At 32.4% G+C, this 24,443-nt stretch overlaps 1 protein-coding gene and 2 non-coding genes across 3 annotated transcripts; 1 reads left to right on the top strand and 2 right to left on the bottom strand.

Annotated features, from left to right (window-relative positions):
• Positions 1–1,495: 1,495 nt before the first annotated feature.
• LOC107921303 (glycosyl hydrolase 5 family protein) lies at positions 1,496–4,406 on the bottom strand. The gene is made up of 4 exons (XM_016851184.2): positions 3,758–4,406; positions 2,817–3,064; positions 2,202–2,722; positions 1,496–2,111 (listed from the first exon to the last, which is right to left on the bottom strand). Exons 1-4 carry the CDS (start codon positions 4,166–4,168, stop codon positions 1,600–1,602), a joined length of 1,692 nt encoding a protein of 563 aa, XP_016706673.1. The 5' UTR covers positions 4,169–4,406; the 3' UTR covers positions 1,496–1,599.
• Positions 4,407–15,037: 10,631 nt separating this feature from the next.
• Positions 15,038–15,144, top strand: LOC121214149 (small nucleolar RNA R71). The gene has a single exon (XR_005909736.1). It is a non-coding gene; the product is annotated as a small nucleolar RNA R71 (small nucleolar RNA).
• Positions 15,145–19,031: 3,887 nt separating this feature from the next.
• Positions 19,032–19,138, bottom strand: LOC121214338 (small nucleolar RNA R71). The gene has a single exon (XR_005909921.1). It is a non-coding gene; the product is annotated as a small nucleolar RNA R71 (small nucleolar RNA).
• Between the last annotated feature and the right edge of the window lie 5,305 nt (positions 19,139–24,443).

The following is a 24,443-nucleotide window of genomic DNA, read 5'->3' as shown; positions in this document are numbered from 1 at the left end:
AAATAGTTACCGAGATAGTGGTACAAGAGGTTTGATTCCTTTATGAATTTTGATGATTTCAAAAGAAGTAGCTTTGACAGTTGTGTTTACTTTAAGACAAATAGTGATGGCTCTTTTGTGTATTTACTCCTTTATGTTGATGACATGTTGATAGCAGCAAAAGATAAAAGAGAGATAAGAAAGGTCAAAGCCTAACTAAGTAAAGAATTTGAGATGAAAGATTTGGAACCAATAAAGAAGATACTTGGTATGGAGATTCTCAGAGATAGAAAAGCAAGTAAATTGTACCTAAGTTAGAAGGGGTACATTGAGAAAGTTCTTTGCAGGTTCAATATGCAGAGTGCTAAGCCTGTTAGTACTCTTTTAGTAGCCCATTTTTTACTTTCATTAGCTTTGTCTCCACAATCAGATGATGAGATTAAGTACATGTCACATGTTCCATACTCTAGTGTAATGGGATCTGTCATGTATGTTATGGTTTGTTCACGTCCAGATTTATCATATGCAGTCAGTGCAGTTAGCAGATACATAGTGAATCCTGGTAAAGAACATTAGAAAGCAGTTCAGTGGATTTTAAGATACTTACGAGGTACTACTGATGTTTGCTTAGAGTTTGGAAGAACTAGAGATGGAATCATTGGATATGTTGATGCTGATTTTGCTAGAGACCTTGATAGAATAAGATCTCTCACAGGTTATGTCTTTACAATTGGAGGTTGTGCACTCAGTTGGAAAGCCACTTTGCAAACTACAGTCACTTTGTCTACCATTGAAGTTGAGTACATGGCGATTACTGAGGCTTGTAAAGAAGCCATTTGGTTGACGGGACTCTTTAATGAACTCAATGAAGACCTTCAAATTAATACAATATTTTGTGACAGTCAGAGTGTCACTTCTTTACAAAAGATCAAATGTTTCATGAGAGAACAAAACACATTGATGTTCGGTATCATTTTGTTTGTGATATTATTGCTTGTGGTGATATTATTGTGAGCAAAATTATTACTCATGAAAATCCTGCAAGTATGATGACTAAGTCACTTCCTATAACCAAGTTTGAGCATTGCTTAGACTTGGTTGGTGTTCATTGTTGAAGTTAAACCCTTAAGGGGTTTTATGGAAAAGGGGAAGAACTTGTTCGTTGAGAGTTCGCGATGAAGAACTTGTGTATTGAGAATTCGTGTCAAGGTGGAGATTGTTAGAATTTAGTGATTCGAATCCTTATTTAAATAAAATACAGTGGTAAAATAAAATAAAAGTAAAATTCATATAGAACTACACTTCTTTTATTTTATTTTAGAATAAGGTTTTTTAAACCTTATTAAACTCCATCTATTTGATATTGATTAGAATAAGGTGTTTCAATCTTACTACACTTCTATTAGAATATGATTTTACAAGCCTATAAATAGACATAGTCTACTCCTCTTGTAATTATTCGAATTCTATATATTGAATTTTCTTCTCCTCTACCTGTGATTTTTTCCCGAAAGGATTTCCACGTAAAAATCTGTGTGTTTTTTATTTTTTATTTCTCTTTTCTTTGCGATATATTATCATTACCGACATTCTATTTTTACAGAAATAAATAAAAAAATTTTATATCGAGCCAACCATAAGGTTCGAGAGGAAACCCTTTCCAGGCAAGTCGAAGATGGAGTCAAAATGTAAGAAGGATTGTTCCTCACTTCTGCTCCTTGTGCTGTCCACGAGTTTGAACCACTGGCTCGCAGGGTCACATGTGTTATCTTTACTTATGCATTTGCAACTGTTTGTGACGATAGCATTGCTGGAGTCTACATCAAGGCAAATGGATTTGCCATTTCTAAGCTTAGATGAGAGGTGCATCTTGGAATCAGCTATCATTTCCCATTTTGAATTCGAGTCACTGCAGAAGATACCGAGTTTCGCCAGTGTCCCGGATTCATCTGCTTGTAAGCAGAAATAAGTTCCTTTTACTACCAAAGTCTTGTCTGAGGAGTAGCTCCAAGATTCAGAGTCGGCACAGGGACCCAAGCGCAAAGGGTCAAGAAATGATTTCCTTATGACACAAAGCCCCGTTGAGGGATGGAAGATGACTTTATGCAGTTTGGTTTCTGATAGACCTGGACCTGCATGCCATGGTGGAAGAATCAAACAATGGGGTTCATTGTTCAAGAAACTGTATGAAGGGAAGGCAAATTAATATAGGGTTTGCTTACCACGGAAAGGAGACTGGAGAGCTGAAATTCTCTCAATGAAGCTTGAATTCCTGGTTTCACACCAGTTATAGTTCAAGACCCCGTAGTACTCGTTTAACCCAATGACGCCTTCTCTGAGATAATAGCTCCCAACCAGTGTCCACAATGCCCAGTCCAGGTCAAGCTCAGCTACTACGCCTAAGAAGCAGTTCAAGTACCTGTTGTCATTGACATTGGTTCCTCTTTGGTCCACCCCATACTCGCTCACAAACAAGGGATATCCTTGATCCACCAAAAACCCTGATCTCCTCATCATGTCTTTCGCCACTCTGCCACACACTTGGTTCGGGTTACCAGTTACCCATGCCTGCCCATCCGAAAAGCCATACCAGTGCACCTCAAATACTAGTTTCCCACTAAAACTGAGCTGTACTGGTCGATTTTGGATGAATGACAGGTCACTGTCGTAACTCAACCCAGAAAGTATAACTAGAACATCTGGGTTTGCTGAGTGAACTGCCTCCGCTCCTTTCTGCATGTACCTATAACTCATTTCATCAACATAACTGCAATGAGTTTCCCATTTTTTTTTCACCCTTTCCAAATCTGATTTTGCGAGAGAGGAGCTTTTTTTACCTGTACCAATCATTTACGTTTTGTTTGGGGCCTCTGAGCTCATTTCTCAAGCTCATGCCAACCACATTGGTGACACCATTGAATAGGGTGGCCATCCGAGTCAGCCCAGTGATCCATAGATCAGGGTTGAAGTACTGATCACCGAAGAAACCATTGCCATCGAAGTTACTGCAACACCAACCGGGCTTGCTTAAGTGATTGTCAAGTATGACCATTACATCGTTCTTTCCAAGGCTAGACACCACTGCCTGAAATATATGATTCCCTTGATAAGAAACTCATTAAGAATTTTTATTAATAAAATAACAACAAACTACCCTTAGAAAATTTGAAATTTAATTTTTATTTTGTTAAATGGTTATGTAATGAAATAAAATTAGAAATTAAAATAAATTTAAATTTAATAATTTAATTTAATTTTTAAACCTTAAATTTCTTTAAATAAAAAAAAATAAATTCTAAACACCATATATAAATAAAAGAAAACCACACATAAAGAGATGGGTAGTCAAAAGTCAATTGATATTTAAATCATTAAGGGCAAAATAATGCAAGTAAAGGTTAAATCTTTTAACTACAACGCCATATTTCTTACCAATCACGAATATATTTGTAACTATCATCGTATTTTGACCAAGTGTTTCCTATAAACTATTAGGAAAGCAACCGCATGTTGGCCACATCATACAAGAAAATAAAGAGAAAAAGTAAAAAAGAAAAACTCATCGATTTATTGGTTAGTTTGGAGACTTTGGATAAGCCTTAATCAATTAATTCCGTAAAGTTTGAGATAACCTTAACAAGATAGCTGCAACGTTTGAGTTTGTTTGAGAGTTGGGTCTCCAAAAAGTTTCACTTTCTTAATTTCTTTAGCTTCTTTTTTTTCTTTCTTTAATATGGCGATCTAATCGGAGAAAACAAGGAGTGAAAAATTTAGATACCTGGTAAGCTTTGATGAGGGAAACGTCGATGATGGAAGGGTTGTTGGATTGGATTCCAGCGATGGATTCAAGCAGACCAAGTCTTTGAAACGATTGTCTAACGGTGAGAGAGGCTAAAGAGTCATTGGTGATCAGAAACAGTGGCCAAGTGAACCTAACGCAATTGAACCCCATTGTCACAATCCGTTTGGCGATCATATCCATTGGCTGCTTGCTCAGCCCTTCTGCAACCACTGGTTCGAGGTGTGACACCCAGTTCACGCATGCTAGCTTCACACGCTGCCCTTCCTCGTCCACGATCCAACGTGAATTCGTTGACAAAGGGAGAGACATGGCCGGCTTGGCATGTTGAATGATGGTGGGAAATAATAGGAAGAGAAGGAGAATAGATGATGAAATGAAGCTTCCCATGGATTTGGTTTTTTCTCTTTACTTGAAGGAGGGGTTGCATTGAAGGACAACTTGAGTGTCTGGTTTATATAGTAGTGACTATATCATTGTCATCCTAAAGCAAACACCAATTGTCCGTTTGGAGATATATATATTGAGATATTTTGATATTTGTAGTAAAATTAGGTTTTGAAGCTTTTCTAATGTTGTTTTCTCAATTCATAATATTTGAACTTGAGATTTTAGTTAAGAGACATCTAACTCTTTATTACTTGATTCAACAAATAATACTATTCATATTAAATGTATAGGGTAAATTACACCTTAGGTCACTAAATTATCAATAAGTTTATGTTTTGATCACCCAAGTTTAGAAAGTTACAAAACTCTAAACTATTTGGGAGTTTTCATTTAAATCACTGAACTGTTCAAAGGTTTTTGTTTAAGTCACTGGGTTATTAAAGTTTTTTTTTAAAGTTCGGTTAGCGAGCTCCAAGAAGCAATTCTATGACCCATCAAAAAGTATAACATATATTATATTCAAGTCGATCTGACAATCAATATCAGAGATTGGAGAAGAAAGTTGTTTAGACTTTGATTCGTAAATTCAAAACACTCAAAGTTGTTTCATGAAAAAATAATTGAATTGTAGAAAAGAAAGGGAAGGAAAACTTTTAATTGTTGTAAGGGTTGCAAATTGAGAAGGTCATGCAACAACAATATGAATAATCCAGTAACTTAAATGAAAACTTTTGAATAGCTCATTAACTATTTTTATAACTTTTTAAAGTTAAGTAATCAAAATGTAAACTTATTAATAATTTAGTGACCTTAAATGTAGTTTATCCAAATATATTTTACTTTTTTTAACATAATATATATATATATATATTACTTTTTTGGATTTGAAGGACATTTTTAAATTATATCTTAACTCCGACTCCTTAATTTAATTAATTAGCATAGTGTAAATGAATGGCCCGAACATGCGACTGGTTGAATCTTTTTCCCACTGGTTTACTATTTTATCATAGATTGCTTGGAGCTAATTGGAACTTTTGAGCTTGCAAAAGGTGAATGCAATGCTGAGCTACTTTGAGAGGGATTCGTTTTTTTAATGATTGTTTCTTTAAATGAAAAAAAAGAAAAAGAAAAAGGGAAGAATCCCTATAGTCTAGACTGTATTTTATTAGTCAGACTTTAACTTGTGTAGGAATTTTTGTCATATTTTTTGTTTAATCGACTTTACATAGACAATATTCGTTAATATATGGCCGACGGTGTAGCCGTGCCTAGGAATGCTTACCGTAGAGTTCTGGATTCCTCCTCCTAAGTGTAACGTTGATGCATCTTGGTTGGAGCCTGAAGGTGCTGAAGGTTTTATGGCTGTTATTCACGACTGCTATGTCCGAGTTTGAGAAGGCTCTTTTTGGCCCTGTTTTAGCTGAAGTTTGCAATCCGTGATGGCTCGAGTTTTAATTGTTCTCTCTTTATTCATTTTTTCTGTGTTTTGATATTTCTTTAACGGAAGCCTTTGATTTTCTTTAAAAAAAAGTAAAATTAAATAATTTTTTTATTTGAGTTATTTATTAAAATCTACCTTCACCTTTAAAATTTTAACACTAAATTAACATTTGCCTTATATATATTATTTGATTTATTAGCAAAGAATTTTTTTTAATTTTTTATTGACTATGAAGTTTTTTAATCTCACGAGTAAGATTAAAAAATTATCACCTGACACATTTATTTATTTTTAATTTTTAAAATATCAATTAAATTTTCTTTACCTCATTTATGAAATTAAAAACTCCTTCCTCAATGTATGAAACAATAATATTCATTTAAATTAATTTAAATTATTTTTAAAAAAGCATCAAGGTTTTAGAAAATTAAACCATTCTTATTATTCGTTATTTTTTATTTTTTAAAAATATAGAGTTTTTAAAAAAAAATTTAAACCATTATTATTAGCTATTATTTATAATATTATTTAAATGGGATAAAGAATTTTTTAGCCTTCAAACTATAGAAAAAGAATTGTTTTAGCTTACTTTCTTTTATAATTTTTCCCGTGAAATTTTTATTTTTGACAAATTGTTAAGAACTGGATTAAAAAAAATAACGGTCCATTAAGATATCGATAAGACATTCAAATGGAATTTTAAAAATTCCAAAAAAGAAAAAAGAAAAAAAAAGAAAAAGAAAGTTGCAACACCTTATTAGAGAAACAATGTTGCTTCCCAATCATGCATTTACCATTGCTCCACCGAGCTTAATTATCCTCAAACTGTATCATATATATCTAACAATTAGTTTTCTTAGCGGTTATGTATTAATTAATATAATATAATTAAGGAAATAATAATAAAATTATATAAAATGTTCAATTCCATAATCAATTCATCAAATTAAAAATAAATAAATTTATTTTGTTTAATTTTGAAAATAAATTTGATAAATTCTTTTAAAATCAAGGCTATCCAAGATTAATGACACGACTCTTCTTTAAACAATTGTTTGAATACAGATTATTTAAATATCTCTTTGAACACTTGTTTGGACAAGATCTTTGGGACAACCTAGGTATTATGAGATGTTGACAGTTTAACTTGGGCTTACATATATATTTTTATCATAACCAAATGCGCTCCGATATGTATCTCTTTTCATCTCAAACATTGGTGATCGAGTATGACTGTTTAAAGAAGTTGGAGATCAACATGCTTTATCAGGTAAGGCTTATCCTATTTATTTGTTGAATTTTCTTTGATGGTAATACTATATTTTGGGATAATTTTTTGAAGCTTTTATCCTGGATTATTATGCACCAAATTTTAGTATTTATCTCTACAAAAATTGATCTAGAAGGCTACCTCATTTGACCTATAAATAGACAATTTATTCGCATGAATGAATGTAACTTTTGGGAGTGCTTGTGCTGCATTGTCAGTGTATTTGTTGTCGACTTTTACTTGTATTTTGCACTCATTTCATAGGTTTTATCAGAGAGTTGTGGGGGTTTTATCACGATAATAGAATACTAACATGACCTTTTTTTTGTATAATATAAATTTAGTCCTAATTTTAGTTGAATTTTCAAATTTTAATAGTTTTTTTTATTTTTATATATTTAAATTATTTTTTTTGGAAATTTTAGAATCATGACTAAATTGACAAAATGTGTAAATATTGAAGGTTACATTTATTGATTTTTAAAAAAATCGAGAGTAAATTAACAAAATCGGGTAATCATTGAAGACTAAAATGATTATTATTCTAATAAAAAAAGACCACCCCATTATTTCGGTGGATGACTAAACACATTTTAATAATAGAGTGACTAGAATGTAAAATTGACTTAATATGAGTGATGAAATTAACAAAAAATAAAATCGATAACTAATTTTTATTGTAATCAATATTAACATATTAATTTTATTATTTTAACTTAAATATGTTACTAAAGTGATAAAACATGTTGCACATAATTTGTGTTGTTTAATGATATCTCACGATAACAATGGGAATAGAATAAAATGATAATGTTGAATTTTTTGGATCGATATTTTAACTCAGATTTCATCATGGATTTTCTTTTATATTTATTTTGGATTTAAATTGATTAAGTATAAATTGTTTTAAGTTGTGCATTACAATGAGTTACTTTTGTTATACATATTCGTATATGCAAGTAAAAACTTTTCATAATCATTGTGTAGATGTGGTAATTTTTTATTATTTAATGTTTAAAACAATAATTTATTGAAATTGAAGGTATCCTTGTGTTGAAGTTTCTGTCTCTATAAATAAATAATTTAAAATTAATAGATTTGAAAATAACAACCACCAAATGAAGTTGGATTTAAAATTGGGATGGAATTGAAAAGTGAAGATTACAAATAAACATGTGGATTGACTCAACCATAAAGCAAGAGTTTGAATTTGATACTCGACTAAACTATGTTAATTAATTACGCAAACCTATAAAATGCATGCACCGATGTGGATGATGTGTGTATATATATTTCCAGGGAAGGAAAGCAAGTTTGGTGGTCGATGAAATGATTGGTTTCATGGAAAGTTTGAGTTCTGCGTTGAGGAATTGCCCTTTTGGACCATTTATGTTTGTTGTTGTTGGTAACACGCAAAGTAATGAGGCCATATGTTCAAAATTGTTGAAACGAGATGAGTGAATGGGCAAAGCAAAGGCCTTCAAAACCAGAAATCAAAATCCCCACTTTTGCACTTACTCGCACATACGTTTTACTTTAGGGTTAAGTTATTATTATGTCTGGTGTAGGGTACCTTCGCCTTTGAGGTGGGTGGCCTTTGGCACACTTTCAAGGCAATGCATTCATTTGCTTTTGCTATAGGCTATGAAGTAAATAAAATCCTACTTGATTTCAAAACAAGTCGGTTAAAATTTTATATTTGGGTTAAAATATGCCTTAACTCCCTTACTCTTCACCAATTTAGAATTTAGTCTATATACTTTTAATTTTAGAAATTTAATTCTACTACTACTCAAAATTTAAAATTCAGATCTAGTTGTTAACACTGTTAAAATTTTTTTTTTGTTAAATTTGTTGATGTGATATTTTGTAATAGAAAAAAAACTCACTTAGTAGTCATGAAACTAAACTTGAATTTAACAAAATAATTTTAACGATGTTAACCACTAGACCTGAATTTTTAAATCTGAAAGTAGAAAGACTAAATTCCTAGAAATAAAAATATAAAAATTAAAGATTACATAAAATTTAATTTTTATTTTACTTGATTCAATCTTTATTTTTACGAAAAATTACAACTCATTTAAATCATAGATCAAATAAATGTATTATTGTATGAAAAAGACCCTCAAGATTTATTTCCTTCCACAACTAACAATCCGAAGGAGTCTGGTATATGGTAAATATTAGACGTTGATGGTTTTCAAATCCAACAAAAAGAATAGTTTTACTCAAAATATAAATTTATAAACAGCGCATTCACAAGAATTGATAATAAAAAAATCTCTTCATAAAATAAAAATAATAGAGGAGTTTGAAATTAAAAGTTTGATTTAAAATTACTAAAAATTGATAAATTAATTTGGTGAAAATCTAGTTAAAGATGATATTTTAGTTTTGATTTATGAGTTTAATCATCCATGCAAAGATGATTTTAGATTTTTTTATATAAATTGATTCTAGCTATCGATGAAGAGACTAGTTATCAAATTATCCTTACCTTCTCAATAATCAAGAGAATACTCATTAAATTTATTTCCCTTATTAACAAATAATCCTATAACTAAGCGCTTAGAATCTAATCTATTAATAGCATTAAAAATTAGAAAAGTTCATTTATGCTAGATTGGATACCCCAATAACATAAAATGTATACTTACAAATATTAGAATAATTAAATAATTACAGATTCAATAATTCTATTCATAACAAAAATATTCTAACAAATCAAAATATTGATAATTTAAGTAGAAGATGTGTAAATAGAAAAGAAAATGATTAGATCCTAAAAACTTGTAGAATCGAAATCTCAAAATTCTTTTAACTACAAAAATGAGTTTCGTAATTGATGTTGAGAGAAAGCACAAAAATAAACAAATTGAAGTTGTCATCTTCCTTTCTAAAGTTTAAAATTTCCTATTTATACTAAATAATATAAAAATATTTATCTTCCTAAAAAAAATGAAGATAATTAAAAAGGAAATATAAAGGAGAGAATCCTAATAAATCAATAAATCTCAAATATAAAATTTATCTCTTCTTTCCTAATTTATCTAAAAGTTTATACACTTAAATATGAAAATAAGGCGCACCCACGCCTTACAGCTCTACTTGGAATTCTCCGAAAATTTCAATTTAATATGTGATGCTATGCAGGCGTCGGATATGTAAATTTATAAGAAAATTTGGACAACAAGTTAAAAAATTTATTATTAAGAGAATTTGGATAAGGGAATTAATGGAAATAATTTCATAAAGAAAAATAAGGTAAAAGGACTAAATTACAAGTTTCGAAAAGATTAAGGATTAAAGTGTAAATTTTACTAAAATGAGAAAATTGAATTATTATTGATTATTTGGCATGGAAATGTATTCAATTATATGTTAGTGAGAGGAAAATAACTTTTAAGACTTAATTGGAAAGATTGGGAAGCACAAGAACTAAATTGTAATTTTCTTTTAATTTTACTGAGAAAAGGGAAAAGATGTAAATTTTCACCGTCCATATATCCATATCAAATTTTATAAGTGAACCACAAGGTTAGGAATTAATTATTTCCTATTAATGTGCCACAATAGGGCATTTTAGTCATTTCTAGAGAATTAAATCTTGAAAATACTATTTTATTAAGATATTTGATATTTATATTTGATTTCGGCTATTTGGATCATGTTTAAGAACAATAGGTCACAATTTGTTAAATTATGGATTTAAAATTTGTTGGAAACTTTTTGGCTTATTTGAAGACTTATAAGGGGGAAGAAGAGTGTGGAATCATCTTCATCCTTCCCCCAGCTAGCCAGCCATCATCTTTATGTGGGAGATATCTCCCTTTTCATCTCTTAATAATGTGATGAAAACTTATGGCCATAAAATGCCTATTAAAATGTGAATTGCAATGTAGTATGTGAAAAGTAGTGAAATATGGTATTGACGGGTAAATAATTAAAATGGAAATGAAATGATATTGAACTTCGTTTAATAAACATGTAATGAAATTCAGTTCTTGATATATATATATAGTTATATGTGAATGGTTTGTAATTTAGAATATGTGACAAGGTGACTTAGTCAAGTAGTGGATATGTAAATATATGAAAATGTACAAATACGAATATGATTAACTGGAAGTATTGCCCTTATAACTTAGTGGAATAACTAGGACGCATATAGGATGCTAGGGAGTTGGTTGTTCACATAGAATAGAGATATGATATGTTGCCTTTGTAACAACTCGATTTTAGGTAGTTTTCAAAATGCAATTTCAAAACCTTATTTTCATGAATCGAGTCCGTAAAGGTAAAATAGGAATATTGACGGAGTTAGTATAAAAATATATTGAAGATTTATCACACCCTAAAATGCCAAGGCTTAAATTGCAAAAGTGATTTTGGGTATTAATTTGAAAAAGCTTTCAATTTGAGCGGATTCTGGAGTAAATAAGAGCACATTGCGGGCTGGTTGGTAAAAGAATTGGATTGCAACCTTTAGTTTGATTATATTGAACTAGAAATTTTCTTAGTGCGAGACATGATTTGGCTATTTAATTGATATTGGTGGAGGAAGCGTAAGGGTATTAATATAGCAGAGACACTGTTCTTCGGTGTTATTCTTTCATTTTTTTCTATTCTTCTTCATTTTTCTCTGGTCTACTCTAAAAAAAAGGATTAATGAGTGTTATGCATGGAGGGTTAAGACTGAAGTTTGAGCATAAGAAACTGAAAATTTCGTAAGCTGGTAAGCTTTCTAACCTTTTTGTACCAACGAATTTATGAAAAGGGAAGAAAGTTAAGGATTTCAATTAATCCATTGATTCTATTTTGTATTGGGTAAGGTTGTGTATAATTGTTAAATTGCCTCTGCATGCAAAGAAATTATGGTTATTATGATAATGAATTGTCTTCATTGGAATTCTGAAATGGTTGTTATGTTTTGTTGAATAAGGAGGTTCAAGTAGCAAGGGAAAAGCTAAGCAGATGGTTTTGACGTCAACTTTTAGGTGAGTTCTAGAACTCAGGTCTTTAATGGTTGTCCAATTATTTTCAGTATTGTGTGCTAGGTATGTATGGCCGAGTGTTGTACAAATGATGCGTTATTCTATGGCTGAGTGTGGTGCAAATGATGAGTTATTATGTGGTTGAATGTTGATGTATTGTTACGCATGTTATGTGTTGATATGCAAATGCATGCTTGGTTGTAAGTTTAACTATGTGAATGCTTGGCTTAAAATGTGTCATGTATGAACAATAGTATTGGATGAGTGCTTGTGTATGAAATGCATGTATATGAATGATATGCAAAGTAAAGAGGGATGTACTGGCGGATGATATATTGTTCCACGTGTTAATTGGCTTTGTGAAGGTTCGGGCAAATTAAACGGAGAATGGATATATACATGCTATTCGACTTTGTGGAGGTTTGAATGGGCTCTGTACAGAGAAAGGTGTACACCAGTATATGATTGTCACACCCCAAATCTGGATGATCCGGGTTGAAGGTGTGTAGACGTGAAGTTGTCTATTCTGAGCAATCTAATGGTTAGTTCACCAAATTGTAAATTTCTAGAAAACTAATGTCTTGGAGAATTGAGTATTGGCCTATGGAAGTATATCAGGATTTAGTTTTTGATGTGTTCTTCAATAAAAGAAGAACTTGATAAAAGAAAAATAAGCTATGTGTAGGTTACCGCCAAAGGTATAGTTCACCTGGTTTGCTCAAGCACTGTGAAGAGCAAGTCTTGGTAACTAGATTTTGTTATAAACTAACTAAACTGATTGGACAATTAGCATATGGAATTTACCTAGTGTACAAGATGGTTTGAGGTACTGCATGTGTTGTGGATTCTCTGAAGCTTGTGTGAGCAATATCATGTATTGGTTAATGTCCTCTAGTCAGCTTGTGTGAGCATTACCCTCTCGCGTATTTGAAACCAATTTACTATTGTTCTCCGGGAAAAACAATTAGCTATTGAAATAGAAATGGAATGAGGTGATATAATGGATTATATTTGTTTGTTTATATTTTGGTATGTGATTCTTAACGTGATATGAATCATTCAGGTTTTAGTTACTTCATAAAGTGGGAATAATGAAACAAGACAATGGAATGTTTATTCTATGTTATTTATGATTTATAAATTAAATTGACAGGTATGTGATGTTTTGTTTTATGAACTTACTAAGCATTATGTAATCTTACTTTATGTTGTTTTTTTTCTTCTTTGTAGATCGTCGGACATTTGTTGTCGATTGGAATATCGTTGGAGATCACACTATCTGACAACTCTTTCGGTAGTTATTTGTTTATTTTGGTTATAAATGACATGTAAATAAGGTTTTCAATATATTTATGCTATTAGGTAACTTGGTAATGACTTGTGTCATTTGGGATGTAATTTTGTATTTTGGTAACTTGAAATGGTAGCTTATCACTTGATGCCTTTGTTTATATGTAGTTGTTGAAATGGTAATTTTGGTTTAGTAACTTCTGAACTTAGGTTGGAGTATGTTTGTATTTGAAAGATTGGTATAAATGGATGATTTTAGCATATGATATTTAAGACTTGAATGATGGTTAAATGAGGTTAGAATGTTGATTATGTTTTGGTTTGATTGGTTGTTGTTTATATTTGAATTGTGTTGCTAATGAGGGCATATTGGTTAGGCACATAGGTTGGTTGCAAATTGGTATATTCTGGCAAGTTTTGGCACATTTTGAATAGGTTTGAATGTTGGTTAATGTGTGGCTTGGAACCTAAGAATTGGTATGTGAGTTGGCTTGTGTTTGAAGGTGTTTTTGGGCACACACGGTTATGTGTCCCACACGGTTGCATGACATGACCATGTGGCTTCTTCGATTTTTGGTGCAGATTTGTCCAGATGGTCTCAAAAAGTTACATGACCTGACGACACGACCATGTGACCCTGAGTTACACGGGCTCAGGTTGTTACACGATTTGGCCACACGGGCTGAGCTCTGTCACACGGCCTAGCTACACGGTCATATGACCCCTATTTTCACTTTTTACTAAAAATTTTGTAAAAATTTCATTTTAATCCAGAATTGTTTTAGGCTTGTTTTAAATATTCCGTAAACTCGATTTAACTCCTTTTTGATTGAACATCATGGTAAATGATTGCAAATGAATTATTTGATTATTTCTGTTAATTTTCAAATGATGTTAAAGTTTAGGGTCGTAATACCTTATAGCTTGGGTCAAACATCTAGACCGGGTATATGGTGTTACATTATGTGTTCTACTAAGCTTTTAGTTCAACTGTCAGCTCAGCTACCGTTTCTAGCCCTGTTTTAGCATAATCTCCTTGAGAGGTTGCTTCCTAAGGATCATCAACATCTTCTTCATCCTCCTCTAGAGTAGGGTTATTCGGGTTACTTAATATATTACTCGAACGGAGCGTTATTTCCTTCATTTGTTCCTTCCCTTCTCTCTTAAGGTTATTTTGATTATTTCTTAGGATGGTTATACTAGTTTTCCTTTTGATGTCTCCCATCATGCTCATTAATTAGCTCATTTAATCTTCAAGTTTAGTCAATTTGGTTCTTATTTGAGTGCATTTAGACTGCATTTGTCTCACCTTTGTCCAAATTAACTGCATCTGTCCCTCAATTTGATCCAGCCTTTGACCACATACAATATGATTATTAGGGTTGGTCCTTTCTTGAGTTTTCTGCAAATAAGGAGGTTGGTAAGTAATATTTTGTCTATTTGGATTGGAATTGTTACCTCCTCCTTGATTACCACCCCATTTCATATTTGGGTGGTCTCTCCAACCTAGATTATAAGTGTTCAAATAGGGATTTCCACCCCTATTCTCGATATAATTCATGTCCTCAGTTGGATACTTAGGGTACTGGCCGATTGTTCTAATTGCTTCGTGCACCATGGGCCTAGTGGATGAGGATTCCAATAGATTAACCTGGTCCTTTTCGTGGATAGCTTTGGCCGTGGTGGTCTCAGACCATAAGTGAACCTCTCATTAGGCCACTAGTAGGAGTCCAATGCCATATGCTCTATCAATTGATAGATGTCTTTATATGTATGGTTCATCAAGGCTTATTCTACAGCTCCATCTAGTCCTGACCTAGAATGTACATCCAACCCTTGTAGAACATTTGCAACCGTAGCATTTAGGTAGACCATAGTGAGGGCATCTTTTTACCAGCAACTTAAATCTCTCCCAAGCTTCATAAAAACTTTCTCCTTCCATCTGTTTAAAATCCGCGATCTCTCTTCTCAGTTGGATCATCTTGTTAATAGGGAAGAATTTGTATAGGAATTTTTCAGCAAGTTCATTCTACGTCGTTATGGATCCTGGTGCCTGCGATTCTAACCAAGAGGAAGCATTATCTATTAAGGAGATGGGGAAAAACTGAAGACGAATAGCGTCATCGATGACCCCATTAAAATTAAAAGTGTCATAAATTTAGAGAAACCATTTTAAGTGTGGATTTGGGTCCTCCGTTATAGTTGGTCTAAATTACATGTTTTTCTGAATCATCTAGATCATGGCCGACTTTATCTCAAAATTTTTTGTGGTAATTTTTGGACTCGTGATACTACATTGTACTATGTTTAGGTTTGGTAACGCATAGTCTCTCAGAGTGAGTTCAACCATCGACAACTCTATTGGTAATTGTTGTGGTCGTGGTGGTAGATCTGGTAAGTGTGGTTTGTCGAATAGCGGGTTAACTAGTGGTAGATATATTAATGCATAGTGTTCATTTGTTGTTGTTGCTACTGCCAACGATTTCTATGAATAAGTCTTTCTGGATCAGTGGTTGGCTCTATAGGTGCTCCCCTACTCTGAGTCATACATTGAAATCCAAAAAGTAAAAGAAAAGTTTAGAAAATTAAATGAATGAAAATTAAAAAAATATATAAATCATATCTATAATTTAAAAATTTCCTAACTATTTGACCTGCCATCAAATGCAGTAGTTAATTCGGGTCAATTTCGCAGTTAAGGAGCTTGTTTTCTAAGCACTTTAGGATTTTAATTTATGTTTTCAACATTTAGGCCTTAGGATAGAAAGTTAATAAAAATAAGTGTTTTTAACACATATTGTAGGTGTGGTGACCCAATAGGCCGACACAGGCCTTAGGTTTATGCTAATTGGTTCAATTGAGTATGTAGAATAGAGATATAAAGACCCAATTGACATGGAAGTAAATGTCGAGTGATGCACAAGCTTCCTGGGACATCAAAACACCAAAGGAACGACACAAGGAATTATATTCATCTTGTGTCGTTCCATGTAATAGGTGTGGCACAACTCAAGGTCGACGTGCTGCCCAAGTATTTTGAGGTTGTTTTCGTCTACACAATCAAACTTATACAAAGATCTAAGACGTGTCGAAGACCTAATTTAGGTTGCCAGTACCTCTACAAATAAGATATTAGGGGTTGAATGTAATCAAGTTATCCTAGATGCCTTCAAAAACCATCGTATTTTTTAATTAGTTTTAGTTTATTTTCCTTTCGGCTTTTTAAATACTTTCTTATTTTTCTTCTTGAATCAGTTTTGATTCAAGGACTTGTTTGTTTAATTAAAGTATTCAATTTATATTTTCTATTGCATTTTTTTTATTTCATTATTCCAATCAATATATTTTCTACTTTGTTCCCCATTCGATACTCAATCCACAAATATTTGGAAACACTAAAATATATAGACTTTTCCAGCACATTTTGAGCATTGATTCATGCAGTTTTTAAGTAATTTCTATCGAATTTTAAAATTTTATTCTAAAATATTTAATTTGAACTCAATTTATGAAAAATTTTGAATTTTATTTATTTTTATAATAATTTTTCATAATTTGATCTATTTTTGACAGTTTTGCGCAAATGATGAAAATTCAACTTGGCAACCAGTTTGAGAAGATTGGACTGTTGAAGCACTTCTAAAATAATTTAACCCATAAGGATGGCTGATTATTCTCCAACCATGGATGCCTAAATTAGACTCCTTGAACCTTTTGAAAAATTATTTTTGATCCTATAAAAATTAGTTTAAATTTACTCCTAGCCTGATTTAGAGAAAGGGGCCTATATTTGCTAAGTTAAAGAGGACTGATCCACTAAGGGAATATCAACCCATTGCCGACCCAATTGCTTCCCAAACTAGCTGACTAAGTTGATTATAACAATTGCAAAATGGTCATTAAACTTCTATTGAAGACACGATCCAACCTCTCCCTTTTTCATGTAATTTCTTTCTAGCCACAAGCTAAAAATAGCAAACTCATTCAACCACGCCATCCACCTAGCATGGCTGACCATAAGAAGGGGGACTTCATGCTATTTTTAGTTAACTTGAGCTGCTAGTTTCAAGTATAAATAGCCCATTCACTTCTTCATTTCATTCATCATCCATCATTCATGCATCTCTTATTTCACTTCTCTCGTTCACTCACGTTTTCCTTTCATTTTCCTTCCCTTCCCTTTGTTGATTTACCCTCTTGAGAGAGAGCTAACATGCCTTTTGGATCAGCAGCAATCAAGCATTCTTGAAGGCCATTGATCGATAGAACAAGCAGAGAGGAAGAGAAGCACGCTAGTCTAACTTCGGAGATTCATCGAGATTCACCTTCTAGTTCCATTTTCTTTTATCTTTTCAATTTATTTTGTGATCATAAACATGAATACTTATTGTTTTTATGCATCTATTTAATTAAAATGGTTTCAATCTTCTTCGCATTAGATTAATTGCATTTTGTCTACTGAAATTATTTAAATCAAGTTTTTGTTGTTATAGGCTTTGGCAATTTTTTCAATTAGATAAAATCATGTCTATTATGCTTGCATTATAATTATAAGATGACAATTGAATTAATTATTCATCGGGTTGAAATTGTAATTAATTGATACGATATGTAATTGGTGCATATTTAATCTTCTAAGGTAATTGAAGGTTAAATTAGCAATTATATGAAACAATATTCTTGCTTTGCATAAATTATAAGATTGATGTGATTAAATTGTTAAGTACAAAAAAATTATTTAATTCACTCTATCTTTTACCTGCTTATGAGTTGATTAACTAATTCAACATAGGAATATGCTTATTTGATTAATTCAATAAGTATGTATGTGCATTAGTTAGCAAAAGACCAAGTTGCCATGAAATTATTCGTAACAACATGAACATAGTTTTAATAATTCTAAGTTAAAGAATGAAATTAATCTAACACATTTATGCCATATTGATTAAAACCATTTTTAGAAATCGTGTAATGAAATTTTTATTTTCTTATTTTAGTTGATTTCTTAGTTAATTTTTAGTTTTTAGATCACCTATTTCAAATCAATATATTTTTCTCTACCAATTTGTTTTAATTTATATTTCATAAATATTTGCTTAAACAATCCATGGGTACGATAACTCTACATACTTGTCACTTTATTTCTTGTTACGATTGTGTACACTTGCACATTTTTACTGTTTCAAGTTTTTGGCGCCATTGCCGGGGACTGTTTTAAAAGACATTATTTGTGAAATTGTTAATTTTGCTTTTTGGTTTATTTTTATTTTTAATTTTAATTAAATTATTTTTTTGTGATTATTTCAAGTGTTTATGAGTATTGATCTAATTATCAACTTACTCCCTATAGATCCTGAAATAGAACGAACTTTCAGAAAAAAGAAAAGACAAGCAAATCAAAGGACCGAAGAGATGAATTTCAAAAAGAAAAACCAAAACCAAGGAAATGGAGTGAATCATGCTCAAAATCCTATCCTTATTGCTGAAGATAGAGATAGAGCCTTAAGACAGTATGTTGTGCCATTACTTCATGAGCTTAATCTTGGTATTAAAAGATCCGAGATCGAGGCACAATAGTTTGAGCAGAAGCCAGTCATGTTCCAAATGCTTCAGACAGTGGGTCAGTTCAATAGAATGCCTAGTGAAGATACTCACCTTCACCTCAGATTGTTTATGGAGGTGAGTAATTCCTTCAAGTTAGCCGAAGTACCCGAAGATGCACTAAGATTAAATTTGTTCTCATATTCACTAAGGGATAAAGCTCGAGCTTGGTTGAACTCATTCCCACTAGATTCCATTACCACATGGCAAGAGGTACCAGAATGCTTCCTTATGAAATATTTCCCACTTATCAAGAATGCTAAGTTGCGGAATGAGATCACTACCTTTCAACAGATGGATGATGAGTCCTTGTACAAGACGTTGGAAAGGTTTAAAGAACTGCTACGAAAATTCCCTCATCATAGAATCCCACATTGCATGCAACTAGAGACATTCTACAATGATCTCAATGCTCACACAAGGATGGTAGTAGACGCTTCTGCTAATGGTGCTATCATTTCTAAGTCTTATAATGAGGCTTATGAAATTATTGAGAGAATTGCCAGTGAGAATTACTAGTGGCCAACCAGTCGAGCAACTTCAAGACGAGTCGTAATAGTACATGAAGTGGATGCCCTCACTTCACTTGTATCTCAAGTATCTTCGATATCCTCAATGCTTAAAAATTTTACTCCTAAAGGGTATACTAATGTTATAGCTCAACCGCCCAATCAATTCTAGAATATAGCCTGTGTTTATTGTGGGGAAGGGAACTTGTTCAAAGATTGCCCATCAAACCCAGAATCCGTGTATTACATGGGTAACCAAAACCAGGATCGAGGTAGGCATGGAACACAATCCAATTTTTATCATCCATCTTGGCAAAACCACTCGAATTTTTCTTGGAGTAACCAAAAGGTTGGACCCAGTAACACTCATGTGCAACCCAGACCGACCCAACCACTTGGATTTACTCAACAAGTTCACAAACCACCACAAGTTAAACCTTCCAATAGTCTAAAAACCTATTGAAGACATATAAGGCAAAGAATGACACCACCTTAAGGAATTTGGAGAATCAAGTGGGTCAACTTGCTACTGAACTTAGGAACCGACTACATGGTGTTTTACCTAGTGGTATGGAAAATACAAGAAATATAAGGAATGAGCATTGTAAAGTATTGAATCTAAGGAGAAAAAACATGATAGAGCCCGACATTGTCGAAGTTGAAGAGGAGCCAGCTGATGGTCAAGATAAAGTGGTAGTTTAATCGAGTGTTGAAAACCCAGCTTCGTAGAATCAGAATCTCTAAATTATGATAAGGTAACTTTTAGCCTAGTAAATTCTAATAAACTAACATATTTTTTAGATGTAGAAATGCTACAGTAGACAAATTTCCCAATGCAAGTAAAGAATCCTCCACCATCCTACCCTCAAAGACTTCAGAAGTAGACAAATTGTCCAGTTCAAGAAGTTCCTAGACGTACTTAAGTAAGTTTACATCAACATTCTGTTGGTAGAAGCTCTTAAGCAGATGCTAAACTACGTCAAATTCATGAAGGGTATCCTATCCAAGAAATAGAGACTTGGAGAATTTGAGATAGTAGCTCTGACAAAGGAGTGCAATGCATTCCTGTAAGACAAGCTACCTCTAAAATTGAAGGATCCAGGATGTTTTACCATACCCTGTAATATTGGGGTAACTTATTGTTGTAAGGAATTGTGTTACTTAGGGGCAAGCATCAAATTGATGCCCATGTCTGTGTTCTAAAAACTAGGGATTGGTGAGGTCAGACTAATGATAGTCACACTCGAATTAGTGGAAAGGTCATTGGCACATCCTGAAGGAAAAATCGAGTACATACTGGTACGTGCCGATAACTTTATCTTTCTTGCTAACTTCATTGTGTTGGATTTTGAGGCAGATAAAGAAGTTCCTATCATTCTAGGGAGACCATTCTTTGAAACCGGAAGAATGCTGATCAATGTACAAATGGTGAACTTAGCATGAGGGTTCACGATGACATAGTAACTTTTAATGTCTTCAATGCTATTAAATCCCTTGATGAGATTATAGAATGCTCTGTTTTTTCCAAGATAGAATTGCTAGTTCCCTCAGAATTGGAATGCATGTTATTAAGTGATCCAACGAATGATGATGAAGATGATGAATGTTCGGTTTTGTTAGAAGCAGATTCGAAGCAAGTCATTTCTAAACATCGGTTTGGTTCATTAGAATTTTCATCACAAGGATTCAAGGCAGCAAAAGCTCCCATTGAAAAGCCACCTGGATTGAAATTAAATGAAGGACGGAGGGGATTGACCCAATCTTGGGTATTTGATATGGGAAAATTCAAGTCTCAATGGTTAGAAGCTAGAGTCATTTATCCCGACCCTTACACTCATTAGGTAAGCCTTATTGAGCATAGGCTGAAAAAGATTGAAACGATTATAAAGGACGAAAATGAGTTGATTTTGACAAGGACGGACACAAGTTGGATGATTAGTAGGAAGCTCAACAAGAATACCTGGAAAGATCATTTCATGTTTCTTTTCCTTGACCAAATGCTAAACAAAATTGTTGAGAAAGATTATTTCTTCTTCCTAGATGGGTATGATTGGCATGAAAAATGGCCCTTTGACATTGCCTCAATCAGTGACGATCCCCAGTGACATTGAGGGAATTCTCTTCAGTTTCTTTATCGTTATTTTATATTTTCAGTTTTTTTTTCATTTGAATAAAATGGAAGACTTAGATAAAATTTTCTTTGGATCAATACATTAATTAAAATTCTGTCTAGGAGATTGGGACTTAAGAATGACTATCTATGACTTCTCCAGTCTTTCTTAGGAATTTAATTTAATGTAATTTAAAAAGAAGTATTTTTCTAAATAGCCCAAAAATTTATTTACTTGTTTTGTTAAATAAAAGGTTAATTTTTTACCCAAACATTAATTTCTTTTGGTCTTTTTCAGTTTACTTTCAGTACAAGTACTTAGTATCCATAAAGGTTTTGCATTTGGGCTTAAAATTCAAGACACTTCTAGGAAGGGAAATATCCAATCCTTTGCTACACATCCACATCCAGAGAACCTTGTTGTCGCATACTTCTGTAGCCACACATACCATCACCAACCTGCAGCCCTTACCTTGCCCCATCAACACTCCCAAGTATCCTAATAGTGCATCTCCCTTAACCCCTTAATGCCACAACCCTTAACTCCCTAAATCACCACCCCAAACACCTTCATTTGAAGCCACCAGCCATCGCACCTAAACCATCCTTAAAACCGCTACCTCCTCCATCTCTAAACCTTACTGTTGGCTATTTACCCACAGACCCAAAATTGAAACCACTCTTAACATATCTTCTAACTCTGAAATCAATAGTCCCTTCGTCTAGCACCATTCCACAAAGTGAACAGTCTACTATAATGGATATGCTGCAGAACATGCATTGGCAACAACAGGCTTATTGGAGATATGAAAAAATATGAGATTATTTGATCAAATATGCATTTAAGAAAATATTTCATAACCCGCTTGTTTTTGTCACTGAATTTTCAGACTTCATCTTTGAGACATGGAGTCCAATGTCGAGGAAGGAACAAGATGACTCAAGCAATAATAAGAATGGTGAGGCAAAAGATGGGTCAGATTTGAAAGGTCTACAAATAAATAAAAAAAGGGGGTCTTTACTTTGCTTTTCTTTTTAGGATATTTTAAGTTTTTAGTTTTAAGTTCTTTTAGGATATTTCTATTTCTTGCATAAATAAAACAATAAGTTGAAATAATTAATAAAATTAAACAATTTTCAAAATAAGAAATGTGGTAATAGATATCTACATGTCTAAGAATGGACCTATCTAGGAAAGACTTGGTATTTAAGTAGTTAACCTTGACTTACCTCCCTTTCCTAAGGTCCTACGTGGTGTACAATATCTACTTAGTTCTTTATTTTTGTTCCTTCTACTTATCGGTTTTAACAATAGGGACATTGTTCTTTTTAAGTTGGGGGACCAAAAATTGAATTGGTTTTTTTCAAGAATTCACTTTTCCTACCAAATTATGGTTAACTTATATTTTGCTCAAAATTTTGAATTTTTGTTGATTGTGCTAAAATTTAGTATAAATAAAGTTCTATTATCTCAATAATTGTTATGTTAGCTGAATTATGATATACATGTTAGTCTTAAAAAAGTATGTAAATCAAACCATGAAATTTTTAATTCCTTAGAAACACTAAGCATGAATGAAAGCTTAAGTCTCTTGAATTGACTTGTTAATTTATTGAGGCAAAATCCTAGGTGCCAGGAAATTTTGAACATGATTTAGGCAGATTTTGTTTGGACCATTTGAGCCTTTTAAGCCAACCTTAACAAATATTTATCCATTGAAACTCGATTTTGAGATTATATTGCCTGATTTTATTGGAACCTTGCATACATAAGCCGTTTGTTCTTTAATATTTATCTCTAAATTGTCTTAAACACTAAACTCAATCTATCCAAAATATTCTCTGAAAATAAGTTTGGGACAGTTGTAAAGAAGTATCAAATGCTAAAAAAATTGTAGTACATACAGTAATATGCTTGAGCGTGTTAAAAAAAGAAAAGGAAAAAAAAGTGAAAGAGAGCATATGTACTCAAAAAAATAGAGGTACAATGTACTCAAGTGCAAAATTAGTTGGTGAATTTGGAGGTATTTATTTCGAAGGTCCAATGCAAGTTGAGTTATCTTTTACCTACCCCTAGTCAAGCCACGTTACAACCTATTTAAAAGACCTATTGATTCAAATTTCTATGTTGACTACATTAGTGGAGAGAAATGCTAAACTCAACTTATGAAGGCATAATTAAACTTAGAGATTACAATTTAATCTTAAATGAGGAAATAAAAGTTAATTGGTAAAATTTTAGCATATTTTTATTGAGAGAGCATTTAGTTTATTCTTGCTATCATGATAATAATTGAGAATAATTTGAACAATGTGTATACTTAAGTTGCATGATTTCAGAATTTTTGTTCTTAAGCATAATTTTACTAAACTCATAATTGTTGGAAGCAAGGATTTTTGAATTTTTTTTGAAAGGTTATTTTACTAAATTCCTTTTCTTTTCATTATTTAGGACGATTAATGAATTACATTTGGGGTGTAGAAACACTAAAATATAGACTTTTCCAGCACCTTTTGAGCACTAAATCATGTAGTTTCTAAGTATTTTTTTGTCAAATTTTAAAATTTTTTATAAAATAATTAATTTGAACTCAATTTATGAAACATTTCAAATTTTAGTTATTTTTATAATAATTTTGCATAATTTGGTCTATTTTTGACAGTTTTGCACAAATAATGAAAAATCAGCTCTGCAGTCACCTTGAGAAGATTGAACCATTGAAGCACTTCTTAGATCATTTAACCCATGAGGATGGTTGATTATTCTCCATCCATGGATTCCCCAATTAGAATTCTTGAACCATTTGAAAAATTATTTTTGATCCAATAAAAATCGGGTTAAATTTACTCCTAGCCTGATTTAGAGAAAGGGGCCTAAATTTGCTAAGTTGAAGAGGTCTAATCCATTAAGGGAATAGAAACCTATTGCTGACCCAATTGCTGCCCAAATAATCTAACTAAGCTGATTATAAAAATTGCAACATGATCCTTAAACTTTTGTTCAAGACACAGTCCAACCCCTCCCATTTTCATGCAATTTCTTTCTAGCCACAA

The sequence above is a fragment of the Gossypium hirsutum genome, chromosome D01 (genome assembly GCF_007990345.1).
Source record: "Gossypium hirsutum isolate 1008001.06 chromosome D01, Gossypium_hirsutum_v2.1, whole genome shotgun sequence".
NCBI lineage: Eukaryota > Viridiplantae > Streptophyta > Magnoliopsida > Malvales > Malvaceae > Gossypium > Gossypium hirsutum.
The sequence above is the reverse complement of the archived record's forward strand: the minus strand, read 5'-3'. Positions and strand labels throughout refer to the sequence as shown.

Bases quoted from the DNA above. Each gene is read 5' to 3' on its own strand.
- LOC107921303 (XM_016851184.2), bottom strand. From the start codon at position 4,168: ATGGGAAGCTTCATTTCATCATCTATTCTCCTTCTCTTCCTATTATTT. The intron at 3,065-3,757 runs GTATCTAAATTT...CATATATTTCAG, and splicing joins CCCTCATCAAAGCTTACCAG to GCAGTGGTGTCTAGCCTTGG. The intron at 2,112-2,201 runs GTAAGCAAACCC...CATGGCATGCAG, and splicing joins TCTCCAGTCTCCTTTCCGTG to GTCCAGGTCTATCAGAAACC.